Source organism: Nanorana parkeri, unplaced genomic scaffold (genome assembly GCF_000935625.1).
Source record: "Nanorana parkeri isolate BGI_ZX_2015 unplaced genomic scaffold, ASM93562v1 scaffold908, whole genome shotgun sequence".
Classification (NCBI taxonomy): domain Eukaryota; kingdom Metazoa; phylum Chordata; class Amphibia; order Anura; family Dicroglossidae; genus Nanorana; species Nanorana parkeri.
Window position 1 is genome coordinate 44,346 of NW_017307176.1, and position 15,740 is coordinate 60,085.

Genomic DNA, 15,740 nt, shown 5'->3' on the forward strand with positions numbered 1-15,740 from the left:
ATAATCCTGGCCATATTACTATGAAATCAATTGGTATGCATTATAAGGCTTGCTAAATACAGTGCAGCTCCCAATAGGAAACCATTACTCACATCATGGCCAGTGTAAAAAAGGGTCCTACTTAGAGAATATATTAATGGAAACCAACAGCTTATGTTCTCCACAAAGCAACATACCTAAAAGAACCCCCAGAATTATTAGCCAGTTTGGAATCTTTGTCCATATCAGAGAATTTCTTTAGGAGCTTTGGCACAGTGGAGAGCAAAGTAAAAAGTGACTCCCAACCAACTGCTTCCCCATTTCATCTTCCCATTCACACCACCTCCAGATCACCTCCAGACCAGATTGTTTCTGGACCTAAAATGCATCCCAATGTTTCCCTATGCTCTTCTTGGCCTCAGTTCATTCCAACGCAGTCAGTTCCAGACCAGATCAGAAAAATACTGCGTGAAAAATTCTCCAATTCAGCTCACTTTCCAGTTCTGCTATGTTGTCCTAGATTGTTCACTTCTCCTGCCTTCTCCAAACCCTTCACCTTTTAGTGAATAGTCCTGATAGTGTCTATATTACACTTCTGAATATATGCTCTATAGCCACAAAAATAGAAATCTTCTCCTGCAGCTGAATTGGGTGAATAGTCCTGATAGTGTCTATATTACACTTCTGAATATATGCTCTATAGCCACAAAAATAGAAATCTTCCCCTGCAGCTTGCAATTGTGGAACTACATAAAAGACACTTGCAGTAGTAACACCATTACTACTCCGATCAGGGGCAGTGGCAGAGTGGTGCTCGGTGGTGCTAAAGTATTAACAAGAACCAAAGCGCCCTCAAAAAAAGACAACAAAACAGTAGAAAGGCATCATGGCACACTCACAAACCAGCATGTAAAGCAACTTGTCTCACCACTAAGGTCAATAACAGAGGTTTGGATACACGTCTTCTGCAGAAAATGTGAAAGCCGCACAGCCGCGCCAAGGCACCGCTTATAGTGCGGTCCTAACTCTAAACTATGAGAGTCTCCATCTTGGAGCACATGGGGGCAGAAGATTGCTTGCTTGCTCAAAAAAAGACGGGCACCTCTGAAATGTATTGGTGCTGCCCAAGCAACCTCAGTAGCTCCCTGTGGTCATTTGCAAACACAGAACCAAATGGGCATTGTTCAACTCAGAATACTGAGGACATCTTGTGGTGAAAAGAGATTACTGCAGGGGCAGCTCGGAATGTTTTATAACTGCTGGGGGACATTCTTTTTTTATTTAGCTGGAGTTAGGATTTAACTCTGGAATGTCAGCATCCATATTTGTATCCTTACAGATCTACTTTAAAAAAGAACTCCGGGCAAAAAATGTATTTAACCCTTGCAGTGGAGCTACACCCGCACTGCAAGGGTTAACTGCTCATTTTTGCCTAGGGTAAATATATATATATTTATTTATTTTTAAATGGCAATTGTTTCTGATACACAATTCAGTAAAAACGATATCATATTCAGTTAGGGTTTACATCTACTTTAACAGTGGACTGAAAAGCAGTCACTTTTAAAAACAAATATTTGTTTAAAGGGGTGGGAATAGTTTTTTTTTGTACATTTTTTTGAAAGCAATAGGTCCTGTTAAACTCTTACGTCATTTCAAACATCACATATGTGGACATACAATAAAAGTTTGTCATTAATATGTGCAATTATCAATAGTATCTCTTTCATCTTAAAGTAACTTTTAGGTTTACTGGCCCTATAAATATAGTGGTCCCATATCTAGCAGAAAGCAGTGAGGCTCACCTCAATCCCAGCTGCCGGCAGATGACTTCAGCATCTTTGTCATCCCACCGATCATCACAGATTGTTCCCCACCGGCCGTTAAAAAACACTTCAACGCGCCCCTCAAAGTGGTCCTTTCCTCCCACCAATCGAAGGGGCGGCTTTAAACCTGCTCTTCAGAGAAGGAAAAATAAAAGTTCATGAGTGGGAAGGTTTCTGAAGCTAGAATGTTATTTTGGACAAATTATTTTACATAGTCGTATGAATTTGGCATTAAATATGAACAAGCATTAAAGAATTACCTTCAGGGGGAGAACATGTAACTGCTGCTACCAGTCTGTGTCTGCAGTCCTTCCCCTGGCTGTAGCTACAGTGTAGTAGGGCATTTTCATCCCCTCGGCAGTTTGCAGATTTCAGATGTACAGGGGTAACCCACAATCCATATTCTGAGATCTTTTTGCCTGTGCCAATTTCACTGATGCCATAATAAAAGGGAATATGTACATTTAACAGATGTAAAATACATAATGACAACAATTAGCAGTAAATTTTTAAAGAAAACACACAACTAAGATGTTAAATACTGTAGTAGCAGTTGGTGGGGTCGCTCTCCGCACACCTTTCAGCAGTCCCTGCCAATTAACAAAGGTGGTGCTCGCAGTAACTATCACGGATGGCAACGTGCAAAACACAAAGTAGAAGAATGTACCTTGGTCACATCTTTTGCCTTGAAAAAGGGACCCTGCGTGGCCCCGAAACGTCGGCTCTTTGATTGTCGTGACACAATTGTCCAATAAAAAGGACTTATTCATTTTTGAATTATTTTTGAGTGCTGGTGACCTACATTCTTCTAAATACTGTAGTAGAACATCTTGCATGAATTGGCCTCTTTTTAGATTAAAGCAAAGCTGGCATAAACCTGGGTGATTCAAGCTGAGCATATGATGAAAAAAAAAAAGTGTAAGCAGAGGCTACCTTCAGTCAAAACAACATGTTAAAATGATCAGAAGGTTCAGAGATACAGGCAGCTGAAGTTATATGCAAATCATGACTTTGCTGCAAAACTTGGGTTTCACACCACCGTCTCCTGCAACCCAAGATTAACCTAATGGTAAATAACGCTACACATCACAATACAGGACCAATAGAGGGTGGAGAACCCGACTCCACATTTATATGAAGTCAGGATTTGTACTCATACATACTGGCTGAAAGCAACCTTTGCTTATGCATTTTGATCATGCTGTCAGTTTAATTTTCTCAGGTTTGTGACAGGTTTACTTTAAAGTCCAACTCAACCTTCCATTTAAATGATGTCAGTCCATACAATGTGCCCATACATTGTGTCCTAATACAAAAAGGGCTTGTTCACACTTTTGTAGTTTGCATGTATTTTTGATGTGTTTGCATGAGTTTTGGTGCGTTCCAGAGCAGAAAAAGTAGGACATGCTGCAGTTTTTCTACATGCTCTGTAACCAGATGCTCTGGTGTGAACTAGAGCCCAAAATACCATTGGACGCAGTTTTGATCCGTTCTGTAACTGCTCTGTGCTTGGTGTGAACTCGCCCTAAGTGTGCAAAGTCTATGATTAAGCCCATTCCCAGGTTAAAGGCATTAGAGGGGTGGAATGCTGGGACTGTGCACCATGGCAGGATCTGAATAAAGTTGGTTTTAAGTGGTGATCCTTTGGTGCACAGCTATGTTTGTTTTGTTTAAGCTCCCCTAAAACCGTCTGTGCCCCCCTGCCAGTAGTCTACAGAGAGGGATCTCTATGTGACAGTAGTGAAAACACACCCCTTTGCCAGAAAAGTCACACTCTCTGCTTACTGAAGAGCTCTAGCTCGGAATCACAAAGTGTGTGTTGGACAGCTGCAAAGAGCCCACTGCTCATACACAGATTACAGAAATCCTTCTCTGCAGACCTGGCGGGGGAACAGGCTGTTGTAAGGGAGGTGGAGCTACTTTATAAACAAAATGTATGGTAAGAGATTGCACACATTATTATTTTATACCCTGAATAGTGATCATGGTCAGACTACAAATCCCATTATTCATGTCTGTCAGAGTCTTGCAATGCTTCATGGGACTTGTGGTTCCACAATAGCTGAATTGCCAAAGTTGCCTACTCCTAAGAACATGCCCCTGACTGGGCCAGACAGATGGGAAATGTAAAGATGAGAATATCAGATTAGTAGTAGCATATATTAATTGTAAATGGTAACAGAACCTCTAATGTATTTGGAAGCATTTTTGACATTAATCTTGGTTATCAATAGGGATGCACCGAAATTGCGGCCACGGAGATATATTGTGGCCGAAAATGGTACCTTGGGCAAAATGCCAAAAGTACAATAACGCAGGAAAATGTGGCAGAAAATTCAATGCATCTCTAGGCTTCTCTCCTCCCCACTGGATGCCGGGCTGGGTCCCCTCAATGCCCGCTGCTCTCCTCCGCCTGTGTCGGCAGAGGCAGCGGGGATCCGATGGGACACAGACCAGTGCCCAGCGGGGAGGAGAGAAGTTTTCCGTGCAGGGCAGTGCGGGGAGGAGGCCGAACTCTTCTCCCCGCATCGCCTGCTTACAAGCACTCAGTGAGCAGCTGATTGCTGAGTGCTTGTAAATAACTGAGGACACAGTATGCTTATTGTGTCCCCAGTTATGAATGAACAAGAAGAGCTCTACATCACTTCCTGTTCATTCATGATTGTGGATATAGTAACTGATACTGAGTTTATGAATGGACAGGAGCACTCAGTAAAGAGGCTTCCTGTTAATTCATAACAGGGGCTGCAGAAAAGCAGATTAAGGACTTAATCTCTTTTTCTATTTTTTAAGGGAAATATCAGGGGTCTGATATGTCCCCAGCAATAAATTAAAAAAGACAAATAAATAAAAATTAAATAATTTAAAAAAGTTTTAAAAAAATGTAAAATGTTATTTTCGGTTTCGGTCTTATAAAATTTTAATTTTCGGTATTGGTTGAAAAATGTAATTTTAGTGCATCCCTAGTTATCACACTACTGTATGATATATCTTTTTGTCAGAATTAGTTCAGACTAACCTGATTCCAAGCTGTCTGCACACCACACTTGCATCCCAATCAGTCCAATGGTCAGCACATATTGATCCCCAAACACCATTTAAATATAGCTGTACTCCGCCACTGTGAGTAGGATGGTCACCCAACAGGCGAATGGCACCTGTTAAGAATAATTCATCAGTTTTTGTAGTCTTCACGTATTTCAAGTAAAAAGTGCAATTTGTAAGATAAAAAGTGTTATGTCTGCTTAGGCTTGGAAGATTCAGCTATCACACTTGTAAAATGTCAGGGTCATTACACCAGTCAGTTTTATCAGTTTGTCTGTATACTCTATGAGACCTATTTAAAAAGAGACTACACAACTGCTGCTTGTTTTGCGGCTCATCATCTAATTTTCCTGCAAAGTCACATCTGGTTTTCCTTTAGTTTATTAACATTTGATTGGGAAGCACCAAAGTGAAAATGTTTGCAGTTTGAATAAAAAAGATTGTGAAAAGTAGACAGAATGGTGAAAAAATAGGGAATCCAAAAAAAAAAATGCAAAAAACGTAACAGTGACAACACTTTTCCAGCTTCCATCTATTGAAAATAAAGGATCATGCCCAGGTTAGGGTGGCATATTAAAAACCTTTTCTAAACTGACAAACAGCCATGAAAACATCAGTTTAAGCATTGCATACTCTGATCTCTATATACAGTACACAGGTATTGCTCATTAGCCATTCTACAATGCATATACAGTATTTCAGATGTTCAATACCTTGGCTGCAGTCACAGTGTGCCCAGCTTATCATCCCAGAGGGTTGCCGATGAAAGCACCATGGTGTCTTTCCTCCTTCAGGGTTCCTGCAGTAGCTATGGTTCCCCAATCCTCGGCCTGGGTACTGCTGTACATAATCAGGAAACTCAGACCAGTTCAGACAGTCTGCACCAGACTCTGTCGCAGAAATTGTCCCATTGTAGTATCCCAGGGATGTCACACCATCAGAGCAGAGGCTGTAACCTGCCAATGGCAAGATTTTTTTTATTAACTATTAAGACATCATGTTAATTTAAAAGTCACAGAGAGAAAAAATATTATCAAATGGCAAGAATAGTTAGTGGTTGGGAAATAAAGCATTCATATGATTATGGGGTCACAGGTGCTCTTCAGCTACATACGTGCAGTAATTGTGCCTGGAAGGTCTACACTAAAGCTGTGTTTCACAGTGAGATCCTTCGTGGAAGGGTTGGGGATAGGGTGACAGTTAAGCATAGAAGGCATTAAGAGCTTTTAGGCTGCCATGTATAATAAGGCACATTTGATGCTCTGTTAAGGAAGTGCAAGGCATCCTCTAAGTCAGGGTTGCTTTACACACCAAGACATCCTCTAAGTCAGGGTTGTTCTGCACACCAAGGTGTCCTCTAAGTCAGGTTTGCTCTGCACACCAAGGCATCCTCTAAGTCTGGAGTGTGTTGCACACCAAGGCATCATCTAAGTTAGGGTTGGGCAAAAGGTGCCAGGATAGGAGAGAGGTTTAAAGGCATGAAGGAAAGGAGCTTTGAAGCTGCCATGCATAATAAGACTCATGTGATGCCCTGTTAAGGAAAAGCAAAGCATCCTAAGTCAGACTTGTGTTGCACAGCAAGCCATCCTCTAAGTCAATGTTGCGTTGCACTCCAAAGCATCCTCCAAGTCAAGGTTGCGTTGCACTCCAAAGCATCCTCTAAGTCAGGGTTGCGTTGTGCAGCAAGGCATTCTCTAAGTCAGGGTTGCATTGCACACCAAGGCATCCTCTGAGTCATGATTGCTTTGCACACCAAGGCATCCTCTAAGTCTGGGTTGCATTGCACACTCCTGGAGAGACCTGTTCTGTAGCTCTCTGCGTAGGCTTTGTGAGTAGAGTACATAGAAGATAAATGCCCCCATAGAACAGTATGGTAGGAGCAAGGGTTTGGTTAACCCTTCCTTCATGGAATACTTTATAAGGACTATGGCAGAAACAGTCTTGCGGAAGGATTCCAAACACCGTGCCAGTGGTGGGGCTGAAGATCTTGCCATTGGCCACAGTGTATAGGCTGCTTCTGTAAGAAGACCGCAGGTTTGGCCATTGACATGTTCATACTGCAGCTGATCCCTGTGAATACAGTAGCCTTGTTTTAGATTCAATAAATTTAAAGGTTTACTGCACCAGGTTGGTGCTCTCTGTGTTCTTCTCCTGTGTTCATAGTACTGCTGAATTCACCATCTTCTTTCTGAGATGCATTCCATCATCCTTTTTAACACTACTGTCACTGTGACCTATGCCTAAGAATTTGAAGACTTTTCATAGACTAGCTTGTAACTAGATTTCTGGATATTGTTTCCATGTTGACCCTTGTGGGCACTTGATGCCCTTTAAAGTACACATATTTTTTGTGGTTATGTTCTAGTGCTAGGTTGCTTTGATCCATTTGTTTGTTTGCGTGATTGAAAATGGTTGATAGAGCCTCGATGTGTGTATGGCCTGCATAAACATATATATACATTTTCATTGAAAAACTAAAAGAAGAGAATAGTTTCACACATTAAACCAGGACCAGAATCTGTTCAGCTGAGTCTCCAGTCCTTCAATGGCTTGTCACAAACAAAAGGCGGCTCAAGGAATAGTCAGTAACGGCTTAAAGAACAGTCACTAACAGTCCACTTTAAACACTGCAAACTTAAAAAAGGCAGCATAAAAGAAAATTAAAAAACCCACAAAAGAAATAAAACTCCCAAAGTACCACCCCTGGAACAAAAGACCAAAAGCACAAAAAATTACCGGGACCATGAATCTCAAACCTGCAGGATTCACCTTGAATTCATGGTAGTGGCAAACCTGAACCTCATTCATAATCTCATAATATATAGGGAAGGCTTCTGCAGTCCAGCAGAGGAAAACACAAGAAAGGATGATATTTTTTTCAGCACAGCAGGGCAGCTTTGTCTGCTTTTAGCAAACAGTGTATAGGTAAGTAAAGTAAGACCCGTCCTGGAAGAAACATGGAGGCTGCCATTGCTGTCCTTACCTTCTGAAAATACTAGTTCTTTGGCAGTCATGTTAATGAGTATACAAATTAGGGGTTCTAAAATTCCTGATCTGCATAATCATTCCCGGTCAATTTTTCAAGCCAGGCAAAAAGCATGTTCAAAAGGGCATTGACCTTGTAGTCACCATGTAGCTTCAAATTCAAGGAATAACTGACCTAGAACAATATTGCAGATTGGAACGTCTGGCTTTCCTGATCTGTATGTATCAGGTCAGTGACTCAGTACTATAACCAGTGGTCAACCACACTATTATCCATACAGGTCAGCAGTGGCCTCCCCTTATTTATCTGATGACATGTTTACTTCAAAGTGAACCAGTATTTTGCATTGTGTCTTTAACTGCTGCCCTCTCCAATTGCACATACTCACCTTCAGTTCATTCCCCCGCCGTTCCATCCGGCTGTTGGGAAAGAAAAGAAATACCTGGTACCCCATATTGGGGCATAGGACTGACTTCACATAACAGAGATGATTCTTGTAGTTCAGGCACTCAGTGCTGTCACTCACTGCTGGAGCTTAGGCCCAATTTACACCTAGGCATAGCGGGAACGCATAACGTTTGTGCGCAGTTGTTTTCCATTTTTGCCTCACATCCCCATTGATTTAATTGGGGTTCTGAATATAGAAAAGAAGTGCATGTAGCAACATTTTTCCATGTTTGTGCGCGTTTGGACGTGTGCAAATGCAGAAGAAAACCGCTCGTCTGGGCTCGTTTTAGGTGCCATTAATAATAATAAATATGTCCATATCCCATTGCACTCAGCCATACACTGTGAGACCACCTTGATCATGTCAATAACGGAGATTTAACGCAAGGAAATTTGGAGTGCCAGTGGTTTCTACTTTTCCTTATCCATCATTATTAGTAATAATTGCTCCATAGGCGTTAGGTGTAAATTTGCGTATTCGCTAACGAGCACCAAAATGCAAATTTATTTTCTGCATTTGATGCACGTTAAGGAAATGCTCAGGTGTAAACAGAGCCTTACACACACACGACTTCACACAGCACTCCTTATGGCTGGGCGAAGTGCGAGAGAAAAGGGAAGTAAACAGAAGGTGAGTGTTCATGGCTGGGAAGGTCGGGAGTTAACTGAAGCTTACCAACCTGAATATTTATATTTCTGTTTGGCCAGTCATGTGATATAGATGGCTCCGTCAGATAGTAAAAAATACCTTGTTGACCTTGCGTTTATCTAATGCAGTAAAGCAATACAGAATGGTCACAGGCCTGCTCCAGCCCGTTGATCGACAATGAGGAGCAGCAAAAAGCCTTCCCTCTGCTCTCCCCTCCTTAATGCATGTTTGGTATGGTAGACTGACAGAACTGTGCAATGCAATAAAGCCTAATTGGCCCAGACTGCTGCCATATTAGTCTGAATAGCGCAGTAAAATAGACGAAGATGGAAGATACATTTGGGAACTTATATAAGTTCTGTATAAACATACCATGAATCATTTCTAAGGAATACACAACTGGGTCAAAGGGTGTTTATATCTGCCTGGGTTCAGCTTTTAGTACCATATGTAACACATCAGTTCCAGTTGTGTTAGATAAGACGGTCACACGGATGGAGAGTTGTGAAATTGTATCCTTAGTAGTGACGCAGGGTTTAGTCAAGTCCTTACCTGTATTCAGCAGGTGCTTCTGTGCTTGCAGGGAATTTACGATATCCTAGGAATGTGCAAAACAGAAAATAGATAATAGTAGACAGAATTCATATTTATACTTTGAGATATCACAGCAATTCAGTTAACGTGGGTCAATGAGCAACCCGCATGCCACCGTTGACAATGATCTGCAAAGTCTGATTTACCAAAATGTTATAGGACATAAAAAAACATCCCAGTTCAACTTGTTTCCAACCAGGCAGGCCTTTGCATTACATAGTTATTGGTAGATCTAAAGCAGATTGTATAGTATATGGTCAGATTTAAAGATGTTCTATCTCTGAGGGAAGTTTTAGTGCTTCCTGTTGTGCATTCCAACATATATGTTGGAATGCACAACACTTCCCCATTGATTATTCCCCCCCCCTAATTTTATACTGACCTCTAATTCTACTTGTTTTCTCATTGTACCCGATTTGTTATGAGTATGTTCATAATTGAGACCAAAGGCACACCGTTACTGTTTTTTGATCTACAACACCTGCCTTATCTTCTTGCCATGATGTGCCTGTACACACGCTTGAACTCTACTCCAACCTTATCTGTTGGCATATTGATGATGCCTTGATTGACTTTACATATCTTGTTTGTGTGTGTTTATTTGAAAATGTTCTAAACAAAGAATGTATAAAAAAATAATAATAATATTTTGCTGTTAGTGCTGCCCATCTGCCCCTTCCTGCCTCATGCACATTTACAATTAAGTGATAGATCAATAGAAATGTGTATGGGAGCTAGCTGCATGGTACATCACTAGCTGCAGGATTTTGGAGGCTGCTGAAAGTATGTGCCGTTACCTCTCGTTTCTTCAAGCATGTTTTTTTTGTCCTCTGATAGAGATTATTTAAAGGAGAACTCCGGGCAAAAATGTTCTTAACCCATGCAGTGGGGCTAGCCCTGTACTGCAAGGGTTAAATGCTCATGTTTGTCTAGGTGCTGTGTATATATATATATATATATATATATATATATATATATATATATATATACACATACATACACACACACACACACACACACTGTAGTCACCCAATCCTCAGAGCCAGCTTGCTTTTAAACCAGAACCGGTTTCCCTCCGCTACATGCACCGCACTGGAATGCAAGGCAATGCCGTACCACACGTTCTGGTGCGGGCGATCGCACTACGGGCGGGAGGTGTGTCTGCGGTGCCTTTGACATGAATGGCACACCACGCCCCTCCTGCCCCAGAACACGGTAGGCTTGATTTATGCAATCCAGTGCATTCAGGGCACAGAACTGTGCCGGAACACACTGGATAACGTTTGAATGGGCACTGATGTGAATGTGCAGCTATGCACAGTGCTGCGTAAATTGTTGGCACTATATAAGTAAATGTAATAAATATGTTAACACATGTTGTGATAAGGCAGACCATTCATTTTGAATGGGCAGCCAACGCCAATCTGCATGTTATTAAAAACATGTGTGCATTGTAGTGCCGTTCTAAATGAAACAGGGGAATGTCAGGTTTTAATTGCTGTCTGTGTCCACGTTAGGGAGATTCACCCTCCCTATTTGTATTGGTGACTGTTATCGCTGAAAGTGAAAGAACATCCAAAATGTTGGGTTGTCACCAGAACAGGAATAGATGATAATCTTCCAGTGTGAACATTAGTTCTGGTGACCCTACTGACCACCAGGGATTTTCCTCATTTTGGAGGGATTTCCTCTCACTTCCTGTTGTGGCTATCAGATAGGAAGTGAAGGGAAATCTCCCTCATGGGACACACAAGGCTGTCAGGGGTTATATCCCTCCTTTGCTCTATTCAAAACTAAAAGTTTTGAGTTCAGTTCTACTTTAATATAGTCAGGAGAGCTACATAGCACTGCAGTAAGTAGAGTTTAGGGCAGAGAGGGCACAAAACAAAAATTATATTCCCAAATTAAATTCCCAGTCATGTATGGAATGTTGCATATTTGTATTATATTGCATGTTGGTAGGTTAATTGGCTCCTAAGTTGGCCCTCTATGTATGCATGTGAGATAGGGACCTTAGATTGTAAGCTCCTTGAGGGTAGGGACTGATGTGAACGTGCAACTATGTAAAGTGCTGCGTAAATTGTCAGCACTATATAAATACCTGTAATAAATAAATAAATCACAATGTTTTGTCTCCAATAAATTGAATCACCTTCATAATCAGCAAGGGATCATCCCCTGCTTCCTTGTCAGGACCGCTCCTTCCTTCAAATCTCCTTTATGGCAAGTGACTAGTCACTTACTGTTTACTTGTAATGTAACAAAAGGAACTTTAATGGGCAATACAGGGTGTGCTCGCATTTCTTGTGCCAACAGCATGCCTGTATTTTCCCGCCTATATAAATGTTCTCCTCCTCCAAGAGCTGCATGAACACGGTGAAAAACTAGAATTGTTCAGGCAGGGAACTTTAAAGCCATGCAGGAGAACAAAACTTTAAGAATGAAAATGTTACTTCAAAAGATACTGTGTTAGGCTACATTCACAAAGATAACACACCAGGGTAAATTATCCTTATTTTCCAAAAAGTGACAGTTATATTCAGATGACAGTCACATGGCTAAAATAAAGATTCTTATCCTTGTGTGATAGCTTTGTTAATTGAGTCTATACTATTAAAAATTGATCTCTAGGCTCGGAAAGTAATAGATTCAGGGGTGGACATACCATTTGTGTAGACTGTGCAGCTACACCAGGAACCTCTGGGGCTGTGGAATAATTTCTACCAGACATGGGTCAGATGGGTGCTGAATGTCGGCTGAATGAGGGGGTGAAAAATTGGTCTTGCATAGGGCCCCTTTGGTGACTCCAAAACTGAATGGATTTATTAATGACCTCCATTTTCTAAATCACTATGAGATATTTTATGACCATTTTCACTTCTAGGACTCTACTCCCCACATTCCTTAGCCTATTCTTATCTGGTTCATTTATTTCTGACCTTATGTGTTTGTTCACTCTTCCCTAACTTTCACAGATTGTTATCTTCTTTGTAGAATTTGCTTCTGCATTCTGTTCAGCCTTTGTGAATCGGTACTGCTTTGATCTGGTTAGAGAGTGGATGTCTTGAACACTTGTTCTGAAATCTGAACTGTTAGTGCATATATATAAAAAAAAGGGCATGCTCAGCTTTTTTTGTAATTTTCCCCCCAAAATACTTCAAAATACAAGGAATTTAGAAATCTTGTTTTTTTTTTACACCCTTTTTTTTTTTACTGACAAAGCCAAAAAGGACAATAGTTAGCCATGTATTGCTAGCGGTAGTCACATTCAACTGGACTAACTACTCTAGCTATACCATGACCTGGATGAATGTAAGCCTTCACAGACATATGACAGTATTTCAGTCGGTTTGATCTTACATTGTCATTGTGCAGCAAATGCAAATGGACAGTGATTTATTATTATTATTATTGTACAGGATTTATATAGCACCAACAGTTTGCACAGTGCTTTACCAAACTGAGTGAGACAATACAATTAACAATACAATTTCAGGATAGGAGGCCCCTGCTCGTGAGAGTTTACAAGCTAGTAATACATGAATATAATCCATACAGAAGTCTCACTACGCTTTTTATTTTTGCTCTTTTTCCCCCAGGCAACAAAGTGCACGTAGCACTTTGTCCTGCCTTTCTAGCAACTCTCATTGCTTAGATTGTGTGGTGGACAGTGGGCCCCTCCTCACCCTACCGCTTTTTAATTATGCATCTAGCAAGGAGAAAAATATCTAATTAACTATGGAAGCACATGTCTCAGGAACTTTCCCAAGACAAGTTTTGTCACTATGCAGTCAGTTCCCATTCCACTCTCTCTGCCTTTTTTATTGGTCAATTGGTTGCTAGGATGCAGATGGCCATCTGCACCATAACAACCAATGATGCTGTGTGGCCTGGGTACCTGCACCCTAGAAACCGAGGACACTAGGCTGTAGGATCCACCTGTGTTCTAGCAACAAATGAAAAGGCAGAGGGATTGGACCTGGGTGGCAGCATTTTAGCTCACATACCCCTCCTTTAGGTGAGATCACCGAACATGGGGCTGTGGCAAATGAGTTCTGCTTTAACATAAAGTGAAACTACAACCTCCTATCCCTTACAGCCAAGGAAGGTGCCATCCTAGCCTCTATTTGGATTGCAGCTGCCATGGTGCTACACATGTGATCAGCTATGACACCAGCCATTTTAGTACATAAAAGTTTGGTCGAGAGCCGAAATAAGCACACTGGGAACTTTGACAGTTGACTTGCCTTAAAAGTAACTGTTTTAGGAGACATTAAATTGGTGGGTAAAGTTCCTCATTAACATTAGTAATACCAACAAGTTGGGCTTCTATCAGGGAAGAAGCAGAGAAACTGGAAGCAGAGTATAAAGAAGGGGTTTTCTTCATATTTCAATGCCATTTCAGAGAAGCTATATACAGGTATTTAGACATGAATGCAAAGACCTGTATTTATTTGTTTAATGTTCTTCTTTAGAATTTTGTAATAATCCTGATACGCCACTTATCTTTCAAACTACATTGTGAACAACTACCTAATTTTTGATTGTGGATCATTTGCAAAATTTCTGTAGCAGACTAGCGAGTAGCAGACTAGCGAGTAGTAGCCTTTCAATGCCTCTAATGTGCCTCTAAGCTAACCATGTCAAAATGATGTTTTTGGATGAACCCTCTAACCTCTTTGTGGCCTTCAGCCAGTTTAGGAATTTACACCGAATGAGGCCCCAGGCTGTTCTCTAGTGTATAATGGCTGCACTTCATAATTTTGCATCCAAATTCTTTACAAAATGTTTCACAGACCCTTTCAAATGGATAACATGTTATAAGTTACAGTTACCACTATAATGTTACCTACCTGTTGTCATATTTTCCTGAAAGCTCAAAGGTGTGCCACATGCAGATGTATTGCGTTTAATTCAGCCTACTGTTTAGCTTGAGTTTTTGACTGCTCTAAGCTAATGACCCTAATAATGAATTTGTTAACGTTAGCTAGCTATTTCAAGTCTGGATCAACGACAGACACTTTTGCTGCTGGATTCTTCATTTATTCTATGTCACAAAAAAATATAGCACGAGGAGTGCTTGCTTGACTGTACAATAGCCATAGCCGGGGCAAAGCTGAGATCTTTCACTGGCAGTGAGCTGGAAAGATTGGGAAAATATTGAGTGCCCATGGTCTTCAACACAGAAACAAAATGGCAGTTTTCAGTGGATAAAACTTTAAAAGCTTATTTGAGAGGATAAGCTCACAAGACAAACAGAAAGTGCAATACCTCCTTCCTCCAATACAGTTCTTCGGAACACTGGTGCGCAACCAAGCCCTTTGTCATAAGCAGTCAAAAAAAAGTGTTTGCGCATGGTTCTGGATCCAGTTAAAATCTTATATATTTATTTATTCAAGACATAAAACTAGACATAGCAGTCCTGCTACCATGTTTCAGGCAAAATAAGTCTTAAGCATAGCTGGTCTGGTTGTATGCCTTGAATAAATAAGGAAGATTTTAACTGGATCCAGAACTCTGTGCAAGCACTTTTTTCTGATATTAATTGAGAAAAGTCAAAGGATAACCTTCTGCTCAGTGTAACGGAGCACATTTACTTGCTCCTCAACTCTCCATACTATCCTCTAAACAGCGAGAGAAGTCATGGGATAACCTTCCGCTCAGTGTAATAGAACACACTTACTTCCACCTCAGCTTTTTATACTATCCTCTAAAGAGCGGTCAGTTCAGAAATAACAGAACTGGCCTTCCTGTATGATGCAAAGTCTGTCACAAGAGAGTAGGGTCATTCTAGTACAGCCTGTTTTTTCTCTGTAAACTAAACGTTCTCATCCGTTATCATGTAGTTTCTTTCCTCTATGCCAAGAATGTTAGAGTTATGCCTATAAACACTGTGTATACTAACCTTGGACTGGAGACAGAGCAAAATAGAAAACATGCACAAGTTATGCCAGTCAAGGTATGAAACTTACATGTTTGGGTTACACAAGAATTGCTATAAATATATCATCCCGTAAAACCAGAGACCAATAGGAGACATAGCATGTTTTAAATAGTCGTATATGAGCCTATTCTGTGCTACTAATCTGTGAGCAGTTACTAATGAACTGCATAGTTGTATACCCTTTGTATGTCCTTCCTTTGAATTAAAAATTATCCTTGTTTAAAAGCAAGCAGGATTTAAATAGAGACTTAATGGGGGGGAGAGGGAGAG

General features: G+C 40.8%; 1 protein-coding gene across 1 annotated transcript in view; it reads right to left on the reverse strand.

Annotated features, from left to right (window-relative positions):
• The window catches only part of LOC108794884 (neurotrypsin-like), a 30,952-nt gene that overhangs the window by 12,825 nt on the left and 2,387 nt on the right, over window positions 1-15,740 (reverse strand). The window contains exons 2-6 of the mRNA XM_018566024.1: window positions 9,485-9,530; window positions 5,564-5,806; window positions 4,825-4,963; window positions 2,066-2,238; window positions 1,785-1,932 (exon numbers count right to left, since the gene is read on the reverse strand). Coding sequence (XP_018421526.1) covers window positions 1,785-1,932; window positions 2,066-2,238; window positions 4,825-4,963; window positions 5,564-5,806; window positions 9,485-9,530 — 749 coding nt within the window. The remainder of the gene's footprint in view (window positions 1-1,784; window positions 1,933-2,065; window positions 2,239-4,824; window positions 4,964-5,563; window positions 5,807-9,484; window positions 9,531-15,740) is intronic.